Source organism: Somniosus microcephalus, chromosome 33, assembly GCF_052327205.1.
Source record: "Somniosus microcephalus isolate GS21.2 chromosome 33, FLI_Smic_1.0, whole genome shotgun sequence".
NCBI classification, from domain to species: domain Eukaryota; kingdom Metazoa; phylum Chordata; class Chondrichthyes; order Squaliformes; family Somniosidae; genus Somniosus; species Somniosus microcephalus.
In genome coordinates this window covers 35,617,799-35,637,548 of record NC_141019.1, presented here as the reverse complement: position 1 = coordinate 35,637,548, position 19,750 = coordinate 35,617,799, and the positions used below count along the sequence as shown (strand labels likewise).

General features: G+C 53.6%; 1 protein-coding gene across 5 annotated transcripts in view; it reads left to right on the top strand.

Annotated features, from left to right (window-relative positions):
• Positions 1-18,944, top strand: part of mars1 (methionyl-tRNA synthetase 1) — a 74,667-nt gene extending 55,723 nt beyond the window's left edge. For 4 of the 5 annotated variants that reach the window (XM_085973043.1, XM_085973042.1, XM_085973046.1 and 1 more), the window contains 7 exons: positions 1,163-1,376; positions 3,861-3,992; positions 4,780-4,884; positions 6,030-6,213; positions 11,261-11,341; positions 14,295-14,393; positions 17,386-18,944. In XM_085973043.1, the coding sequence (XP_085829169.1) occupies positions 1,163-1,376; positions 3,861-3,992; positions 4,780-4,884; positions 6,030-6,213; positions 11,261-11,341; positions 14,295-14,393; positions 17,386-17,514 (944 nt within the window). In that variant the 3' untranslated portion in view covers positions 17,515-18,944. The remainder of the gene's footprint in view (positions 1-1,162; positions 1,377-3,860; positions 3,993-4,779; positions 4,885-6,029; positions 6,214-11,260; positions 11,342-14,294; positions 14,394-17,385) is intronic. The other variant, XM_085973044.1, reaches the window with a different exon arrangement.
• Positions 18,945-19,750: the final 806 nt, after the last annotated feature.

Below are 19,750 nucleotides of genomic sequence, written 5' to 3'. Positions count from 1 at the left end.
CTCTCTCTCGCTCGCGCGCTCTCTCTCTCGCTCGCGCGCTCTCTCTCTCGCTCGCGCGCTGTCTCGCTCGCGCGCGCTCTCTCTCGCTCGCGCGCTCTCGCTCGCGCGCGCTCTCGCTCGCGCGCTCTCGCTCGCGCGCTCTCTCTCGCTCGCGCGCTCTCTCTCGCTCGCGCGCTCTCTCTCGCTCGCGCGCTCTCTCTCGCTCGCGCGCTCTCTCTCTCTCGCTCGCGCGCTCTCTCTCTCTCGCTCGCGCGCTCTCTCTCTCTCGCTCGCGCGCTCTCTCTCGCTCGCTCGCGCGCTCGCTCTCTCGCTCGCGCGCTCTCGCTCTCTCTCGCTCGCGCTCTCTCTCGCTCGCTCGCGCGCTGTCTCGCTCGCGCGCTCTCTCGCTCGCGCGCTCTCTCGCTCGCTCGCGCTCTCTCTCTCGCTCGCGCGCGCTCTCTCTCGCTCGCGCGCTCTCTCGCTCGCGCGCTCTCTCTCGCTCGCGCGCTCTCTCTCTCTCGCTCGCGCGCTCTCTCTCTCTCGCTCGCGCGCTCTCTCTCTCTCTCGCTCGCGCGCTCTCTCTCTCGCGCTCGCGCTCTCGCTCGCTCGCGCGCTGTCTCCCTCGCGCGCTGTCTCGCTCGCGCGCTGTCTCGCTCGCGCGCTGTCTCGCTCGCGCTCTCTCTCTCGCTCGCGCGCGCTCTCTCGCGCGCTCTCTCGCTCGCTCGCGCGCGCTCTCTCTCTCGCTCGCGCGCTCTCTCTCTCGCTCGCGCGCTCTCTCTCTCGCTCGCGCGCGCTCTCTCTCGCTCGCGCGCTCTCTCTCTCGCTCGCGCGCGCTCTCTCTCGCTCGCGCGCTCTCTCGCTCGCGCGCGCTCTCTCTCGCTCGCGCGCTCTCTCTCTCGCTCGCGCGCTCTCTCTCTCGCTCGCGCGCTCTCTCTCTCTCGCTCGCGCGCTCTCTCTCTCTCGCTCGCGCGCTCTCTCTCTCTCGCTCGCGCGCTCTCTCTCTCTCGCTCGCGCGCTCTCTCGCTCTCTCTCGCTCGCGCGCTCGCTCTCGCTCGCTCTCCCCCCCTCTCTGTCTCTCTCTTCTCCCCCCCCCCCTCTCTGTCTCTCTCTTCCCCCCCCCCCCCCCCTCTGTCTCCCCACACACCCTCCCTCTCTAACCTGCGCCCCGCCCACCTGCTTGCAGAATACCTGAATTACGAGGATGGCAAGTTCTCCAAGAGCCGGGGAGTCGGCGTGTTCGGAGACATGGCGAAGGAGACGGGGATCCCGGCCGACATCTGGCGCTTCTACCTGCTCTATGTCCGTCCCGAGGGGCAGGACAGCTCCTTCTCCTGGAGCGACCTCATGCTGAAGAACAATTCCGAGCTGCTCAACAACCTGGGCAACTTCGTCAACAGGTAAAGCCGCTTGACCTTCGCACCCCCGCATTCTGCCCCCTCACCCCTCGCACCTTTAGTTAAAGACCCTTAACCTTCGCACCGCATTTTGCCCCCTCACCCTTCACCTTCAGTTAAAGATCCTTGACCTTCGCACCCCACTCTGCCCCCTAACCCCTCACCTTCAGTTAAAGACCCTTGACCTTCGCACCGCATTCTGCCCCCTCACCCCTTGCATTCTGCCCCCCCTCGCCCCCACCTTCAGTTAAAGCCTCTTAACCTACCCCCCCCCCCTACCATCGTGCCCCATCACCCCTCCCACCTTCGGGTAAAGACCCTTAACCTTCCCACCACGACTCCTTATTGGGCCCACCACCCCTCCCCAATTCTGCCCCCTTGCAGGTTAAGGGGGAGATTCGATAGAGGTGTTCTAACTCATGAAGGGTCTTGACAGAGCAGAGAGGGAGAAACTGTTTCCAGTGGCAGGAGGGTCAGTCCTTACCCAAGAAAAGATATACTTGCCATAGAGGGAGTGCAGCGAAGGTTCACCCGACTGATTCCTGGGATGGCAGGACTGTCGTGTATGAGGAGAGATTGGGTCGACTAGGCCTGTATTCACTAGAGTTTAGAAGAATGAGAGGGGATCTCATTGAAACATATAAAATTCTGACAGGGCTAGACAGACTGGATGCAGGCAGGATGTTTCCCCTGGCTGGGGGGGGTCTAGAACGAGGGGTCACAGTCTCAGGACACGGGGTAGGACATTTAGGACTGAGATGAGGAGAAATGTCTTCACTCAAGAGGGTGGTGAACCTGTGGAATTCTCTACCACAGAAGGCTGTGGAGGCCAAGTCACTGAATATATTTCAGAAGGAGATAGATTTCTAGACACAAAAGGCATCAAGGGGCATGGGGAGAGAGCGGGAATATGGTATTGAGATAGAGGATCAGCCCTGATCTTATTGAATGGCGGAGCAGGCTCGAAGGGCCGACTGGCCGCCTCCTGCGCTGTGTGAGTCCAGTCTTGCATCACAGCTGAAAGTCTCGCACCCGATGGGGTACAGCAGCAAGTGGCTTTCGGTGACGGCGATTAACCACCTAAAGGACTTCGGCGTGTGCTTATTGAGAGCCCCCACCCCCGGAAACGCAATCTGGGGCCTTACAGGAGCAGGCTCTACCGTCGTTCCGCTTTCCTCCAGCCAGTCCCCCTCCATCTATTGGGAAAGGGTTTTAAACAACTTGCATTTATCCAGCGCATAACGTCGTAAAACATCCCAAGGTGCTTGACAGCAGAGTCAATCAGACAAAATTTGACACCGAGCCACATAAGATATTAGGACAGGTGACCAAAGGCTTGGTCAAAGAGGGAGGTTTTAAGGAGCATCTTAAAGGAGGAGAGAGAGAGAGGTGGAGCGACTTGGGGAGGGAATTCCAGAGCTTGGGGCCTAGGCGGCTGAAGGCACGGCCACCACTGGTGGAGCGATGGAAATCGGCGGGGGGGATGCTCGAGGCCAGAATTGGAGGAGCGCAGAGATCTCGGAGGGTTGTAGGGCCTGGAGAGGGTTGTAGGGGCTGGAGGAGGTTACAGAGATAGGGAGGGGTGTAGGGGGCTGGACGAGGTTACAGAGATAGGGAGGGTTGTAGGGGGCTGGAGGAGGTTACAGAGATAGGGAGGGTTGCAGGGAGCTGGAGGAGGTTACAGAGATAGGGAGGGTTGTCGGGGCTGGAGGAGGTTACAGAGATGGGGAGGGTTGTAGGGAGCTGGAGGAGGTTACAGAGATAGGGAGGGTTGTAGGGGCTGGAGGAGGTTACAGAGATAGGGAGGGTTGCTGGGGCTGGAGGAGGTTACAGAGATAGGGAGGATTGTAGAGGCTGGAGGAGGTTACAGAGATAGGGAGGGTTGTAGGGGCTGGAGGAGGTTACAGAGATAGGGTTGTAGGGGCTGGAGGAGGTTACAGAGATAGGGAGGGTTGTAGGGGGCTGGAGGAGGTTACAGAGATAGGGAGGGTGATAGGGGCTGGAGGAGGTTACAGAGATAGGGAGGATTGTAGGGGCTGGAGGAGGTTACAGAGATAGGGAGGGTTGTAGGGTCTGGAGGAGGTTACAGAGATAGGGAGGGTTGTAGGGTCTGGAGGAGGTTACAGAGATAGGGAGGGTTGTAGGGGCTGGAGGAGGTTACAGAGATGGGGAGGATTGTCGGGGGCTGGAGGAGGTTACAGAGATAGGGAGGGTTGTAGGGGCTGGAGGAGGTTACAGAGATAGGGAGGGTTGTAGGGTCTGGAGGAGGTTACAGAGATGGGGAGGATTGTCGGGGGCTGGAGGAGGTTACAGAGATAGGGAGTGGGCGAGGAGGCCACGAAGGGATTTGAACACTTTCCCCCTTGGCATAAAACACTGTGTTACACAATATACCACCACCGCCGTTCTAAATTGGCCTGTTCTCCGACTCGCTCGCGACGCGCCGCCGGTAAGGTACTGATCAACCCGCCCATGTTTCCTTGGCAGAGCCGGGATGTTTGTGAGTAAATTCTTCGACGGCTGCGTTCCGGAAATGGAGCTGGCCCGGGATGACAAGCGGCTGCTGGCCCAGGTGACGTGGGAACTGCAGCAGTACAACCAGTACCTGGAGAAAGCACGGTGAGCACTGGAGCCAAACTCGTGTCGCCGTGGGCAATCGATACTCCCGACAGGCTGCCTTTTCCTTTTGAGATGTGTCGGCCGTTGCTCAGTGGGTAGCGTGCGTTCTCTCTCTCTCGCGCCCGAGTCAAAAGGTCGTGGTCTCGAGCCCCCTCTCCAGCGACTCGTGCCCAGTAATCCAGGCCGACACTCCATGGTGCCAGTACTGAGGGAGCGCCACACTGTCGGAGGGGCAGTACTGAGGGAGCGTCGCACTGTCGGAGGGGCAGTATTGAGGGAGCGCAGCACTGTCGGAAGGGCAGTACTGAGGGAGCGCCGCACTGTCGGAGGGGCCGTACTGAGGGAGTGCCGCAGTGTCGGAGGGGCAGTACTGAGGGCGCGCCGCACTGTCGGAGGGGCAGTACTGAGGAAGTGCCGCACTGTCGGAGGGGCAGTACTGAGGGAGCGCCGGACTGTCGGAGGGGCAGTACTGAGGGAGCGCCGCACTGTCGGAGGGGCGGTACTGAGGGAGCCAATATTTACCCCCAACCAACATCGTTCAAATCAACCCCAGATTACCTGGTCATTATCATGTTGCTGTTTATGGGAGCTTGCTGTGCGGGGATGGAGCCTCGGCCTTGCCTGCTCTGTGTGTGTGGGGCTTAGTACCTCTCTCTCTCTCTCTCTCTCTCTCTCGCACGATCTCCTTGTGATATTATTCGGTGTGGGAAGCGGGCCAGTGTTGCGCGGAGCAGTGTCGGGGCTATGGGGGCTTTTAACGTCTTGTGTTTTCCCGTGTCCGCCCCAGGCTTCGAGACGCTCTGCGGTGTATCCTGAACATATCTCGCTACGGCAACCAGTACATCCAAATCAACGAACCGTGGAGAAACATCAAAGGAAGCGACGCAGACAAGTGAGTCTCCGAATACGATTGTCTTTCTCTTCCCCACTTCCTCCCCCCCCTTTTGTGTCAGTCCGTGGCTCAGTTTTCACTGCGGAGCCTGTTACACAGAATGTACAGCACAGAAACGGGCCGTTCATTCCAGTGTTTATGCTCCACTCGACCCTCCTCCCACCCCTACTCCATCTCATCTATCACCATATCCTTCTATTCCTCTCTCCCTCGTGTGTTTATCCAGCTTCCCCCTGAAATGTACCTGTACTATTCGCCTCAACCACTCCCTGTGGTAGCGAGTTCCACATTCTCACCACTCTCTGGGTAAAGACATTTCTCCTGAATTCCCCATTGGATTTATTAGTGACTGTCTGATATTGAAAGCTCCTAGTTCTGGGCTCCTCCACAAGTGGAAAAATCTTCTCTACATCTACCCTATCGAAAACCTGTTATAATTTTTTAAGACCTCTATCAGTTTACCCCTCCGCCTTCTCTTTAGAGAAAAGAGCCCCAGCCTGTTCTGTCGTTCCAGATAGTTACAACCTCTCAGTTCTATCATCCTTGTAAGCCTCACTCCAGAGACTTGACTCCCATAATCCAGGCCGACACTCCCAGTGCCGGTACTGAGGGAGCGCCGCACTGTCAGAGGGGCATTACTGAGGGAGCGCCGCACTGTCGGAGGGGCAGTACTGAGGGAGCGCCGCACTGTCGGAGGGGCAGTACTGAGGGAGTGTCGGAGGGGCGGTACTGAGGGAGCGCCGCACTGTCGGAGGGGCGGTACTGAGGGAGCGCCGCACTGTCGGAGGGGCGGTGCTGAGGGAGCGCTGCACTGTCGGAGGGGCGGTGCTGAGGGAGCGCCGCGCTGTCGGAGGGGCGGTGCTGAGGGAGCGCCGCGCTGTCGGAGGGGCGGTACTGAGGGAGCGCTGCACTGTCGGAGGGGCGGGACTGAGGGAGCGCCGCACTGTCGGAGGGGCGGTGCTGAGGGAGCGCTGCACTGTCGGAGGGGCGGGACTGAGGGAGCGCCGCACTGTCGCAGGGGCGGTGCTGAGGGAGTGAATGTCCTCCTTCTCCGCTGTAAAATTCCAACCACTGTTCTGCTTGCTGGCGCCTCACGCGAGACCCGCCTTTGCTGGTTCTGATCGCTCCATTTCTCTCCCCGGCAGGAAACGCGCGGGCACGGTGACGGGAGTGGCGGTGAACTTGGCCTGCCTCCTCTCCGTCATGCTGCAGCCCTACATGCCGACCGTCAGCACCACCATCCAGTGCCAGCTCCGGGCCCCCGAGGACTGCAACTCCCTGACCGACCGCGTTGTCTGCAGCCTGCCCGCCGGACACAGGATTGGCACGGTAAGCCTTCGGCGGGATTAACGCCTCAACCGACGGGGCCCCTTTATCAATTGCGGGGCAGTCTCGCGATGTCGCTGGTTTTAAGTGGAGGCTCTCTCTCTCTCTATATACTTGTTTTGGTCTCCTTATCTAAGGAAGGATATACTTGCCTTGGAGGCAGTGCAACGAAGGTTCACTAGATTGATTCCTGGGATGAGAGGGCTGTCCTATGAGGAGAGATTGTGTAGAATGGACCGATACTCTCTGGACTTCAGAAGAATGAGAGGTGATCTCATTGAAACGTACAAGATTCTGAGGGGGATTGACAGGGTAGATGCTGAGAGGCTGTTTCCCCCCTGGCTGGAGAGTCTAGAACCAGGGGTCACAGTCTCAGGATAAGGGGTCGGCCATTTAGGACCGAGATGAGAAGGAATTTCTTCACTCAGAGGGTGGTGAATCTTTGGAATTCTCTACCCCAGAGGGCTGTGGAGGCTCAGTCGTTGAGTATATTCAAGGCTGACATAGACACATAGAAGATAGGAGCAGGAGTCGGCCATTCGGCCCCTCGAGCCTGTTCCGCCATTCAATGCGACCATGGCTGATCATCCAAATTCAGTACCCTGTCCCTGCTTTCTCCCCATATCCCTTGATCCCTTTAGCCTTAAGAAATATATCTAACTCCTTCTTGAATATATTTAATGAATTGGCCTCAACTGCCTTCTGTGGTAGAGAATTCCACAGGTTCACCACTCTCTGGGTGAAGAAATTCCTCCTCATCTCTGTCCTAAATGGCTTACCCCTTATCCTTAGACTGTGACCCCTGGTTCTGGACTCCCCCGCCATCAGGAACATCCTTCCTGCATCTAGTCTGTCTAGTCCTGTTAGAATTTTATACGTTTCAATGAGATCCCCTCTCATTCTTCTAAACTCTAGCGAACATAAGCCCAATCGACCCAACCTCTCCTCATACGTCATTCCTGCCATCCCAGGTATCAGTCTGGTGAATCTTCGCTGCACTCCCTCCATGGCAAGAACATCCTTCCTCAGATAAGGCGACCAAAACTGCGCACAATACTCAAGGTGTGATCTCACCAAGGCCCTGTACAACTGCAGCAAGACATCCTTGCTCCTGCACTCGAATCCTCTCGCTACGGAGGCCAGCATACCATTTGCCTTCTTAACTGCCTGCTGCACCTGCATGCTTACCTTCAGCGACTGGTGCACAAGGACACCCAGGTCTCGTTGCACTTCCCCTTCTCCCAATCTGTTGCCGTTCAGATAATAATCTGCCTTCCTGTTTTTGCCACCAAAGTGGATAACCTCGCATTTATCCACATTATACTGCATCTGCCATACATCTGGTTCAGAACGAAGGGGCTTGTACTCGCTGGAGTTTAGAAGAATGAGAGGGGATCTCATTGAAACTTATAATATTCTAACAGGACTAGACAGACTAGATGCAGGAAGGATGTTCCCGATGGCGGGGGAGTCCAGAACCAAGGGTCACAGTCTAAGGATAAGGGGTAAGCCATTTAGGACTGAGATGGGGAGGAATTTCTTCACCCAGAGAGTGGTGAACCTGTGGAATTCTCTACCACACAAGGCAGGAGAGGCCCATACATTAAATTTATTCAAGAAGGAGTTGGATATATTTCTTAAGGCTAAAGGGATCAAGGGATATGGGGAGAAAGCAGGGACGGGGTACTGAATTAGGATGATCAGCCATGATCGCATTGAATGGCGGAGCAGGCTCGAGGGGCCGAATGGCCTCCTCCTGCTCCTATCTACTATGTTTCTATGTTCACTAGATTGATTCCTGGGATGAGAGGGCTGTCCTATGATGAGATTGAGTAGAATGGGTCTATACTCGCTGGAGTTTAGAAGAATGAGAGGTGATCTCATTAAAACATACAAGATTCTGAAGGGGGATTGACAGGGTAGATGCTGAGAGGCTGTTTCCCCCCCTGGCCGGAGAGTCTAGAACCAGGGGTCACAGTCTCGGGATAAGGGGTCGGCCATTCAGGACTGAGATGAGGAGGAATTTCTTCACTCAGAGGGTGGTGAATCTTTGGAATTCTCTGCCCCAGAGGGCTGTGGAGGCTCAGTCATTGAGTATATTCAAGGCTGAGATCGATAGATTTTTGGACTCTCGGGGAATCGAGGGATATGGGGATCGGGCGGGAAAGTGGGGTTGAGGTCGATAATCAGCCACGATCTCATTGAATGGCGGAGCAGGCTCGAGGGGCCGTGTGGCCTCCTCCTACTCTTATGTCACGGGAATCAGGCGGGATCTGGTGTAATAAGAACATCTACTTTCATTTAGAGTCATAGAGTTATACAGCACGGATAGAGGCCCTTCGGCCCATCGTGTCCGCGCCGGCCATCACGCCCTGTCTAATCTAATCCCATATTCCAGCATTTGGTCCGTAGCCTTGTGTGCTATGGTATTTCAAGTGCTCATCCAAATGCATCTTGAATGTTGTGAGGGTTCCTGCCTCCACAACCCTTTCAGGCAGTGAGTTCCAGACTCCAACCACCCTCTGGGTGAAAAAGTTCTTTCTCAAATCCCCTCTAAACCTCCCGCCCTTTACCTTGAATCTATGCCCCCTAGTTATTGACCCTTCTACTAAGGGAAAAAGCTCCTTAGTATCCATCCTATCTATGCCCCTCATAATTTTGTACACCTCAATCATGTCCCCCCTCAGCCTCCTCTGCTCCAAGGAAAACAAACCCAATCTGCCCAGTCTCTCTTCATAGCTGAAGCGTTCCAGCCCTGGTAGCATCCTGGTGAATCTCCTCTGCACCCTCTCCAAAGCTATCACATCCTTCCTGTAGTGTGGCGACCAGAACTGCACACAGTATTCCAGCTGTGGCCTAACCAGTGTTTTATACAGCTCCATCATAACCTCCTTGCTCTTATATTCTATGCCTCGGCTAATGAAGGCAAGTATCCCATATGCCTTTTTTACCACCTTATCCACCTGTTCCGCCGCCTTCAGGGATCTGTGTACTTGCACACCCAGATCCCTCTGACCCTCCGTCTTGCCTAGGGTCTTACCATTCATTGTGTATTCCCTTGCCTTGTTAGTCCCCCCAAAGTGCATCACCTCGCACTTTTCCGAGTTAAATTCCATTTGCCACTGTTCCGCCCATCTGACCAACCCATCTATATCGTCCTGCAGACTGAGGCTACCCTCCTCGCTATTTACCACCCTACCAATTTTTGTATCATCCGCGAACTTACTGATCATACCTTTTACATTCATATCCAAGTCATTAATATAGACCACAAACAACAAGGGACCCAGCACCGATCCCTGTGGTACCCCACTGGCCACAGGCTTCCAGTCACAAAAACAACCTTCGACCATCACCCTCTGCCTTCTGCCACTAAGCCAGTTTTTTATCCAACGTGCCAAGGCACCCTGGATTCCATGGGCTCTTACCTTCTTGACCGGTCTCCTGTGCGGGACTTTATCGAAGGCCTTACTGAAATCCATGTATACCACATCCACTGCGTTACCCTCATCCACACACCTAGTCACCCCCTCAAAAAATTCAATCAAATTAGTCAGACATGATCTTCCCTTGACAAAGCCATGTTGACTATCCCTGATTAATCCTTGCCTCTCCAAGTGGAGACTGATTTTGTCCCTCAGAATTTTTTCCAATAATTTTCCCACCACTGATGTTAGGCTCACTGGCCTGTAGTTCCCTGGTTTTTCCCTACTTCCCTTCTTGAATAATGGAACTACATTAGCTGTTCTCCAGTCCCCTGTGGCCAGAGAGGTTCTGAATATATGTGTTAGAGCCCCCGCAATCTCTTCCTTTGCCTCACACAGCAGCCTGGGATACATTTCGTCCGGGCCTGGGGATTTATCCATTTTTAGGCCTGCTAAAACCGCCAATACCTCCTCCCTCTCGATGTTAATGTGTTCGAGCATATCACAGTCCCCCCCGCCCTATTTCTATGTCTACATCGTCCTTCTCCATAGTGAAGACAGATGCAAAAAATTCATTTAGAACCCCTCCTACATCTTCCGGCTCCACACACAGATTGCCACTTTTGTCCCTAATGGGCCCTATTTTTTAACTGCACCTTTAACGTAGTTAAACGTCCCAAGGCGCGTCTGGTACACGAACCACCAAAAGTTAACCTGCAGGGGCAGCAAGCAATTAGGAAGGCAAATGGCATGTTGGCCTTTATTGCAAAGGGATTGGAGTATAAGAGTCAGGAAGTCTTGCTACTGTTGTATGGTGGGACCACAGCTGGAGTTTTTGGTCTCCTTCCCTAAGGCTATACTTGCCTTAGACTGTGTGCAACAAAGATTCACCAGACTGCTTCCTGGGATGAGGGGCTTGTCCCGTGAGAAGGGACTGAGTAGATTGAGCCTGTAATCTCTGGGGTTTAGAAGAATGAGAGGTGGTTTCATTGAAACGTATAAAATTCTTACAGGGTAGATGCTGAGAGGCTGTTTTCCCCCCCCCTGGCTGGAGAGTCTAGAACCAGGGGTCTCAGGATAAGGGGTCGGCCATTTAGGACTGAGATGAGGAGGAATTTCTTCACTCAGAGGGCGGTGAATCTTTGGAATTCTCTGCCTCAGAGGGCTGTGGAGGCTCAGTCGTTGAGTATATTCAAGGCTGAGATCGATAGATTTTTGAATATTAAGTGAATCGAGGGATATGGAGATCGGGCGGGAAAGTGGCATGACGCGATATCGAAGAGGAGCAGGGGGGGGGGGGGGGGAGTTCTCCCCGGTGTCCTTGGGCCCAATGTTTATCCCTCAACCAACATCACTAACAAAAACAGATTATCCGGTCATTTATCACATTGCTGTGTGTGGGAGCTTGCTGTGCGCAAATTGGCTGCCGCGTTTCCCACATTACAACAGTGACCACACTTCCAAAAAAAGTACTTGATTGGCTGTGAAGCGCTTTGGGACGTCCTGAGGCGGTGAAAGGGGGCTGGAGAAATGCGAGTTTTTCTTTTACGTGTCTTGCTTCTTAAGTAACGTGGATTGTAAAAAAACGTTTTAAAAAAACACGGCGACTATTCTGTCTGTTCCAGGTGAGCCCGTTATTCCAGAAGTTAGAAAGTGACCGAATTGGGGAGATGCAGAAGAAATACGGAGGTCAGAAGGTAACTGACGTAAGAAAACTACTAGGCACTTGGTCTAAGCGTTAAACAAAGCTTTAATCAACTGTTTTACAACATGGAGGTCTAGTTGTGTCCTTCACTAGTTCCTGTTAAGAATGTCCTGCGCAAGCTGGGCCCGTGCCCGAGTATTTATACTCTCCCTGGACAGCGCCACCCGTAGGCCACTCTATTATTTCATAAGTCTTTCTTTCATGAATGACTGATTCATGTCAGTAACTCGTTTCTCTTTCTCTCCCCCCACCCACCCCGGGATGCTCGAGTCTCTGCCAACCTTTTCTCTAACTCACACATGCTCCCATTAAACTATCAGGAAAGACTAAATGGGCTTGGGGGCTCTCTTCTCTAGAAAAGAGAAGGCTGAGGGGGTGACCTGATAGAGATCTTTAAAATTATGAAGGGGTTTCGATAGGGTAGAGGTAGAGAAGATGTTTCCACTTGTGGGGCGAGACCAGAACTCGGGGCCATCGATATAAGATAGTCACTAATAAATCCAACAGGGAATTCAGGAGAAACTTCTTTACCTCAGAGAGTGGTGAGAATGTGGAACTCGCTACCACAGGGAGTGGTTGAGGCAGCACGGTGGCATAGTGGTTAGCACTGTTGCCTCACAGCGCCAGGGACCCGGGTTTGAATCCGGCCTCGGGCGACTGTCTGTGTGGAGTTTGCACCTTCTCCCCGTGTTTGCGTGGGTTTCCTCCGGGTGCTCCGGTTTCCTCCCACAGTCCAAACATGTGCGGGTTAGGATGATTGGCTATGATAAATTGACCCTTAGTGTTAGGGGGATTAAATACGTGGGGTTACGGGGATAGGGTGGGATATGTGTTGGTGTAGGGGTTACGGGGATAGGGTGAGATATGTGTCGGTGCAGGCTCGATGGGCCGAAATGGCCTCTATCTGCACTGTGGGGTTTCTGTGATTCTGTGAATAGCACAGATGTATTTAAGGGGGAAGCTGGATAAACACACGAGGGAGAAAGGAATAGAAGGATATGGCGATAGGGTGAGATGGAGTAGGGGTGGGAGGAGGCTGGGGTGGAGCACAAACACCGGCGCGGACCAGATTCTGTGCTGTACATTCTGTGTAACTGATCGCTCGGAGATTATTAATAGTAGCCCACAAGGCCTAGATTTTGAGTTGGAGGAGGGGAGTTAGAACACGTGTTGAGGCCATTGCAGTTCCGGGAGTGCTTTAGTCAGGGGATCCCCGGGAGTGCGTTAATATTTGTTGGGGAATCTCTCTCAACAAATCAATACCCTATGATTCCCCCACCTTTTAGTAATGTGCTGACGGTGGAAGCTGGGAGATGGGCTGGGGCAGCATCGGAGACGGGAGAGTTAAGAACATAAGAACTATGAGCAGGAGTCGGCCATTCGGCCCCTCGAGCCTGCTCCGCCATTCAATAAGATCATGGCTGATCTTCGACCTCAACTCCACTTTCCCACCCGATCCCTAGAGTCCAAAAACCTATCGATCTCGGCCTTGAATATACTCAACGACTGAGCCTCCACAGCCCTCTGGGGCAGAGAATTCCAAAGATTCACCGCCCTCTGAGTGAAGAAATTCCTCCTCATCTCAGTCCTAAATGGCCGACCCCTTATCCTGAGACTGTGACCCCTGGTTCTAGACTCTCCAGCCAGGGGGGAAACAGCCTCTCAGCATCTACCCTGTCAATCCCCCTCAGAATCTTATACGTTTCAATGAGATCACCTCTCATTCTTCTAAACTCCAGAGAGTATCGGCCCAATCTACACAATCTCTCCTCATAGGACAGCCCTCTCATCCCAGGAATCAATCCAGTGAACCTTCGTTGCACCGCCTCCAAGGCAAGTACATCCTTCCTCAGATAAGGAGACCAGAACTGTGCGCAGTACTCCAGGTGTGGTCTCACGAAGGCTCTGTACAATTGGAGCAAGACTTCCTCACTCTTATACTCCAACCCCCTTGCAATAAAGGCCAACATATCATTTGCCTTCCTAATTTTGGCAAGGTATTTGAGTGCAGGGAGTCCAGTTGGGAGATCGGTTGCCCCCCTGGCGGAGCATGGACCTAGATCCGCCTTCCCGAAGTGAGCTAGCAGAGAGAGTAATGAGGAGCTACGGCCCTGTTTTTTTTATTCGTTTATGGGATCAGGGCGTCGCTGGCAAGGCCACCATTTATTGCCCATCCCTAATTGCCCTTGAGAAGGTGGTGGTGAGCCGCTGCCTTGAACCGCTGCAGTCCCGTGTGGTGAAGGTGCTCCCACAGTGCTGTTAGGGAGGGAGTTCCAGGATTTTGACCCATCGACGATGAAGGATCGGCAATATACTTCTAAGTCAGGATGGTGTGTGTGACTTGGAGGGGAACTCGGAGGTGGTGGTGTTCCCATGCGCCTGCTGCCCTTGTCCTTCTAGGTGGAAGAGGTCGCGGGTTTGGGAGGTGCTGCCGAAGAAGCCTTGGCGAGTTGCTGCAGTGCATCTTGTAGATGGTGCACACTGCAGCCACGGTGCGCCGGTGGTGGAGGGAGTGAATGTTTAAGGTGGTGGATGGGGTGTCGATCAAGCGGGCTGTTTTGTCCTACATGGTGTCGAGCTTCTCGAGTGTTGTCGGAGCTGCACTCATCCAGGCACGTGGAGAACGTTCCATCGCACTCCTGACTTGTGCCTTGTAGATGGTGGAAAGGCTTTGGGGAGTCAGGAGGTGAGACACTCGCCGCAGAATTCCCAGCCTCTGACCTGCTCTTGTTGCCACAGTATTTATGTGGCTGGTCCAGTTACGTTTCTGGTTAATGGTGACCCCCCAGGATGTTGATGGTGGGGGATTCGGCGATGGTAATGCCATTGAAGGTCAAGAGGGAGGTGGTTAGACTCTTGCTTGTTGGAGATAGTCATTGCCCGGCACTTGTGTGGCGCGAATGTTACCTGCCACTTATCAGGCGGTTTTATTAATCAACATGCTTTGTGCGTAGATGTCCGCAGAGCCCGCACCTGAGGTGAAACCAGGGACAACTTCCGCCCTCAAACCTGGCGATGACCCTCAGGAAATCCAAAAGCTGGTGACTCAGCAGGTGAGCGTCGATGCGGGCACGGTGGGTACCGGATACTGTGGGCCTGGAGCGCTTCCTGTTGACGGCAGCATGCAACTGCGCCGTGACCGGGACCTGTTTACATACGGGATTTGTTACTGCTGGTGGTGGTAGTTTCATAATGGGTGTCCTAGGAACAGGAGGAGGCCATTCAGCTCCCTCGAGCCTGTTACATTAGGAACAGGAGGAGGCCATTCAGCCCCCCTCGAGCCTGTTACATTAGGAACAGGAGGAGGCCATTCAGCCCCCCTTGAGCCTGTTACATTAGGAACAGGAGGAGGCCATTCAGCCCCCTTGAGCCTGTTACATTAGGAACAGGAGGAGGCCATTCAGCCCCCTCGAGCCTGTTACATTAGGAACAGGAGGAGGCCATTCAGCCCCCCTCGAGCCTGTTGCATTAGGAACAGGAGGAGGCCATTCAGCCCCCCTCGAGCTTGTTACATTAGGAACAGGAGGAGGCCATTCAGCCCTCTCGAGCCTGTTACATTAGGAACAGGAGGAGGCCATTCAGCCCCCTCGAGCCTGTTACATTAGGAACAGGAGGAGGCCATTCAGCCCCCCTCGAGCCTGTTACATTAGGAACAGGAGGTGGCCATTCAGCCCCCCTCGAGCCTGTTACATTAGGAACAGGAGGAGGCCATTCAGCCCTCTCGAGCCTGTTACATTAGGAACAGGAGGAGGCCATTCAGCCCCCTCGAGCCTGTTACATTAGGAACAGGAGGAGGCCATTCAGCCCCCCTCGAGCCTGTTACATTAGGAACAGGAGGTGGCCATTCAGCCCCCCTCGAGCCTGTTACATTAGGAACAGGAGGAGGCCATTCAGCCCCCTTGAACCTGTTCCGCCATTCAATGAGATCATGGCTGATCTACGACCTAACTCCATATACCCGCCTTTGCCCCGTATCCCTTAATATCCTTTGGTTAACAAAAATCCATCAATCTCAGATTTAAAATTAACAATTGACCCCCCCAGCATCAATTGCCGTTTGCGGAAGAGAGTTCCAAACTTCGACCACCCTTTGTGTGTCGAAGTGTTTCCTAACTTCACTCCTGAAAGGTCTGGCTCTAATTTTTAGACTCTGCCCCCTAGTCCGAGACTCCCCAACCAGCGGAAACAGTTTCTCTCTCTCCACCCCATCAGTTCCCCTTAATATCCTGAAAACTTCAATCAGGTCACCTCTTAACCTTCTAAGTTCCAGGGAATACAACCCTAGTTTGTGTAATCTCTCCTCGTAACTTAACCCGTTAGAGTCCGGGTATCATTCTGGTAAACCTATGCTGCACTCCCTCCGAGGCCAATATATCCTTCCTAAGGTGTGGTGCCCAGAACTGCTCACAGTGCTCCAGGTGTGGTCTGACCAGGGCTTTGTACAGCTGCAGCATAACTTCTACCCCCTTGTATTGTAGTCCTCCAGATATAAAGGCCAGCGTTCCGTTAGCCTTTTGGATTATTTTCTAGGGGATGGAGTATAAAAGCAGGGAAGTCTTGCTGCAGTTATACAGGGTACTGGTGAGGCCACACCTGGAATACTGCGTGCAGTTTTGGTTTCCATATTTAAGAAAAGATATACTTGCTCTCGAGGCGGTTCAGAGAAGGTTCACTCGGTTGATTCCGGAGATGAGGGGGTTGACCTATGAGGAAAGGTTGAGTAGGTTGGGCCTCTACTCATTGGAGTTCAGAAGAATGAGAGGCGATCTTATCGAAACATATAAGATTGTGAGGGGGCTTGATCGGCTGGATGCGATGAGGATGTTTCCACTGATGGGTGAGACTAGAACTAGGGGGCATAATCTTAGAATAAGGGGCTGCCCTTTCAAAACTGAGATGAGGAGAAACTTCTTCACTCGGAGGGTAGTAAATCTATGGAATTTGCTACCTCGGAGAGCTGTGGAAGCTGCAACATTAAATAAATTTAAAATGGAGATAGACAGTTTCCTAGCTGATAAGGGAATTAGGGGTTACGGGGAGAGGGCAGGGAAGTGGACGTGAGTCTAGATTCGGATCATCCATGATCCTATTGAATGGTGGAGCAGGCCCGAGGGGCCGTATGGCCTACTCCTGCTCCTATTTCTTATGTTCTTATGAATTTCTTCACCCAGAGAGTGGTGAACCTGTAGAGAGATGGGGAGAGTTGTAGGGGCTGGAGGAGGTTTCAGAGATAGGGAGGGTTGTAGGGGGCTGGAGGAGGTTACAGAGATAGGGAGGGTTGTAGGGGGCTGGAGGAGGTTGCAGAGATAGGGAGGGTTGTAGGGGCTGGAGGAGGTTACAGAGATGGGGAGGGGTGTAGTAGGCTGGAGGAGGTTACAGAGATAGGGAAGGTTGTAGTGGGCTGGAGGAGGTTACAGAGATAGGGATAGGGAGGAGGGGGCTGGAGGAGGTTACAGAGATAGGGAGGAGGGGGCTGGAGGAGGTTACAGAGATAGGGAGGAGGGGGCTGGAGGAGGTTACAGAGATAGGGAGGAGGGGGCGAGGAGGCCACGGAGGGATTTGAACACACGGACAAGAATTGTAAAATCGAGGCATTGTTGAACCGGGAGCCACTGTAGGTCAGCGAGCACGGGGCTGGGGCGGTGATGGGTGAGCGGGACTTGGTGCGAGCTGGCAGGCATTAGCACTCGTCACGTTGTTAAAAAGGGCAAATGCGCTTGTAGTTACCCGTCCTAAATACCTGCGATGTATCCAGTGCGGAAATACAGACATTTCACGCCACTCGATGCCAGTTACTAGTGAGGCAGACAGCGAGTTGCCATTTTCGCGAAGCTGGTGGAGGGCGGTGTTGTGGGGTTGAGGGTGTGGAGGGGGGTGTTGTGAGGTTGAGGGTGTGGGGGAGAGAGTGTGGGGGTAATTGACGGCAGGAAGCAAAGTTTCATGGGCGTAAGATTTGTGTTCTGGATTATTTTAATTTTTTTGTCTGTCTCTCTCTGTCTCTGTCTCTGTCTCTGTCTCTGTCTCTCTCTCTGGCTCTTGCTCCAGGGAAATCGTGTCCGTGAGCTGAAGGCCCAGAAAGCGGAGAAGTCGCTGGTCGCGGCCGAAGTCACCATCCTGCTGGATCTGAAGAAACGTTTGTCGCTGGCGGAAGGGAAGAGCACCGGGAAGAAATAAGTGACCGTCTGGAAACCGGCAAGACGCCGGGCGGTCTTCTGCTGCCATTGTTTTCCGCTGCCATTCGGTTCTCCTCCTCCTCGATCTCAGAGTCTGCGGCTACCCTTAAACCGCTACCCCCCCCCCCACAACCAGCTCTGTCGGAGGGTTTGTCTGCTCCCCCCGCGCCCCCCTCCCCTGTGTTCTTTACTGCGACAGGGTTTCAGTCCATGCAGGGACTAGGCTCTGGTGTTTTCTTCAACAAATCTCGGGCGGTGGGGGGTGGAGACTGTTGTCATAGAAACATAGAAGATAGGAGCAGGAGTCGGCCATTCGGCCCCTCGAGCATGTTCCGCCATTTAATGAGATCATGGCTGATCATCCAAATTCAGTACCCTGTCCATGCCTTCTCCCCATATCCCTTGATCCCCTTAGCCTTAAGAAATATATCCAACTCCTTCTTGAATATATTTAATGAATTGGCCTCAACTGCCTTGTGTGGTAGAGAATTCCACAGGTTCGCCACTCTCTGGGTGAAGAAATTCCTCCTCATCTCTGTCCTAAATGGCTTACCCCTTATCCTTAGACTGTGACCCCTGGTTCTGGACTCCCCCTGCCATCGGGAACATCCTTCCTGCATCTAGTCTGTCCAGTCCTGTTAGAATTTTATAAGTTTCAATGAGATCCCCTCTCATTCTTCTAAACTCCAGCGAGTATAAGCCCAATCGACCCAATCTCTCTTCATACGTCATTCCTGCCATCCCAGGTATCAGTCTGGTGAATCTTCGCTGCACTCCCTCCATGGCAAGAACATCCTTCCTCGGATAAGGCGACCAAAACTGCACACAATACTCAAGGTGTGGTCTCACCAAGGCCCTGTACAACTGCAGCAAGACATCCTTGCTCCTGTACTCGAATCCTCTCGCTACGAAGGCCAACATACCATTTGCCTTCTTAACCACCTGCTGCACCTACATGCTTACCTTCAGCGGCTGGTGCACAAGGACACCCAGGTCTCGTTGCACTTCCCCTTCTCCCAATCTATTGCCGCTCAGATAATCTGCCTTCCTGTTTTTGCCACCAAAGTGGATAACCTCGCATTTATCCACATTGGGCACATGCTTGGCAGATGCAGTATAATCACCCAGCCTGTCCAAATCATCCTGGAGTTTCTCGGCATCCTCCTCACAGCACACACGCCCACCCAGCTTTGTGTCGTCTGCAAACTTGGAGATATTACATCTAGTTCCCTCGTCTAGATCATTTATATGTATGTCGGGCGAGGCAGGGGGCAGACAGGCAGGGTGGGGGGCGACTGGGAGTTCGCACACTGCTGTTTGATTCCGTGGGAACCCGCCTTTGGTGACGGTTTAAATTCTCCGTGATGTGGTTTGTGGAACTGCAACAAGTACTGGAGTGGATAAGAAATAAACCTTTTTAATTTAAAATGATCTCTCATTGTAAAAGTAGCTAATCACAGAATCTCACAGCGCAGGAGGAGGCCATTCGGCCCATCGTGCCTGTGCCAGCTCTTTGAACGAGCTCTCCAATTAGTCCCACTCCACCCCCCCCCCCCTGCTCTTTCCCCCGTAGCCCTGCGAATTTTTCCCCTTGAAGTATTTATCCAATTCCCCTTTTGAAAGTTACTATTGAATCTGCTCCCACCGCCCTTTCAGGCAGCGCGTTCCAGATCACAACAACTCGCTGCGTAAAAACATTCTCCTCATCTCCCCCTCTGGTTCTTTTGCCGATTATCTTCAATCTGTGTCCTCTGGTTACCGACCCTCCTGCCACTGGAAACCGTTTCTTCCTCTCTGCTCCATCAAAACCCCTCGTAATTTTGAACGCCTCCAATAAATCTCCCCTTAACCTTCTCTGCTCCAAGGAGAACAACCCCAGCTTCTCCACGTCACTGAAGTCCCTCATCCCCTGGAACCATTCTGGTCAATCTCCTCCGCACCCTCTCCAAGGCCCTGACATCCTTCCTAAAGTGACCCTCGCCCCTATCGCTAACCTCCTCCAGCCCCCTACAACCCTCCCCATCTCTGTAACCTCCTCCAGCCCCCTACAACCCTCCCCATCTCTGTAACCTCCTCCAGCCCCCTACAACCCTCCCTATCTCTAACCTCCTCCAGCCCCCTACAACCCTCCCTAGCTCTCTAACTCCCTATCTCTGTAACCTCCTCCAGCCCCCTACAACCCTCCCCATCTCTGTAACCTCCTCCAGCCCCCTACAACCCTCCCCATCTCTGTAACC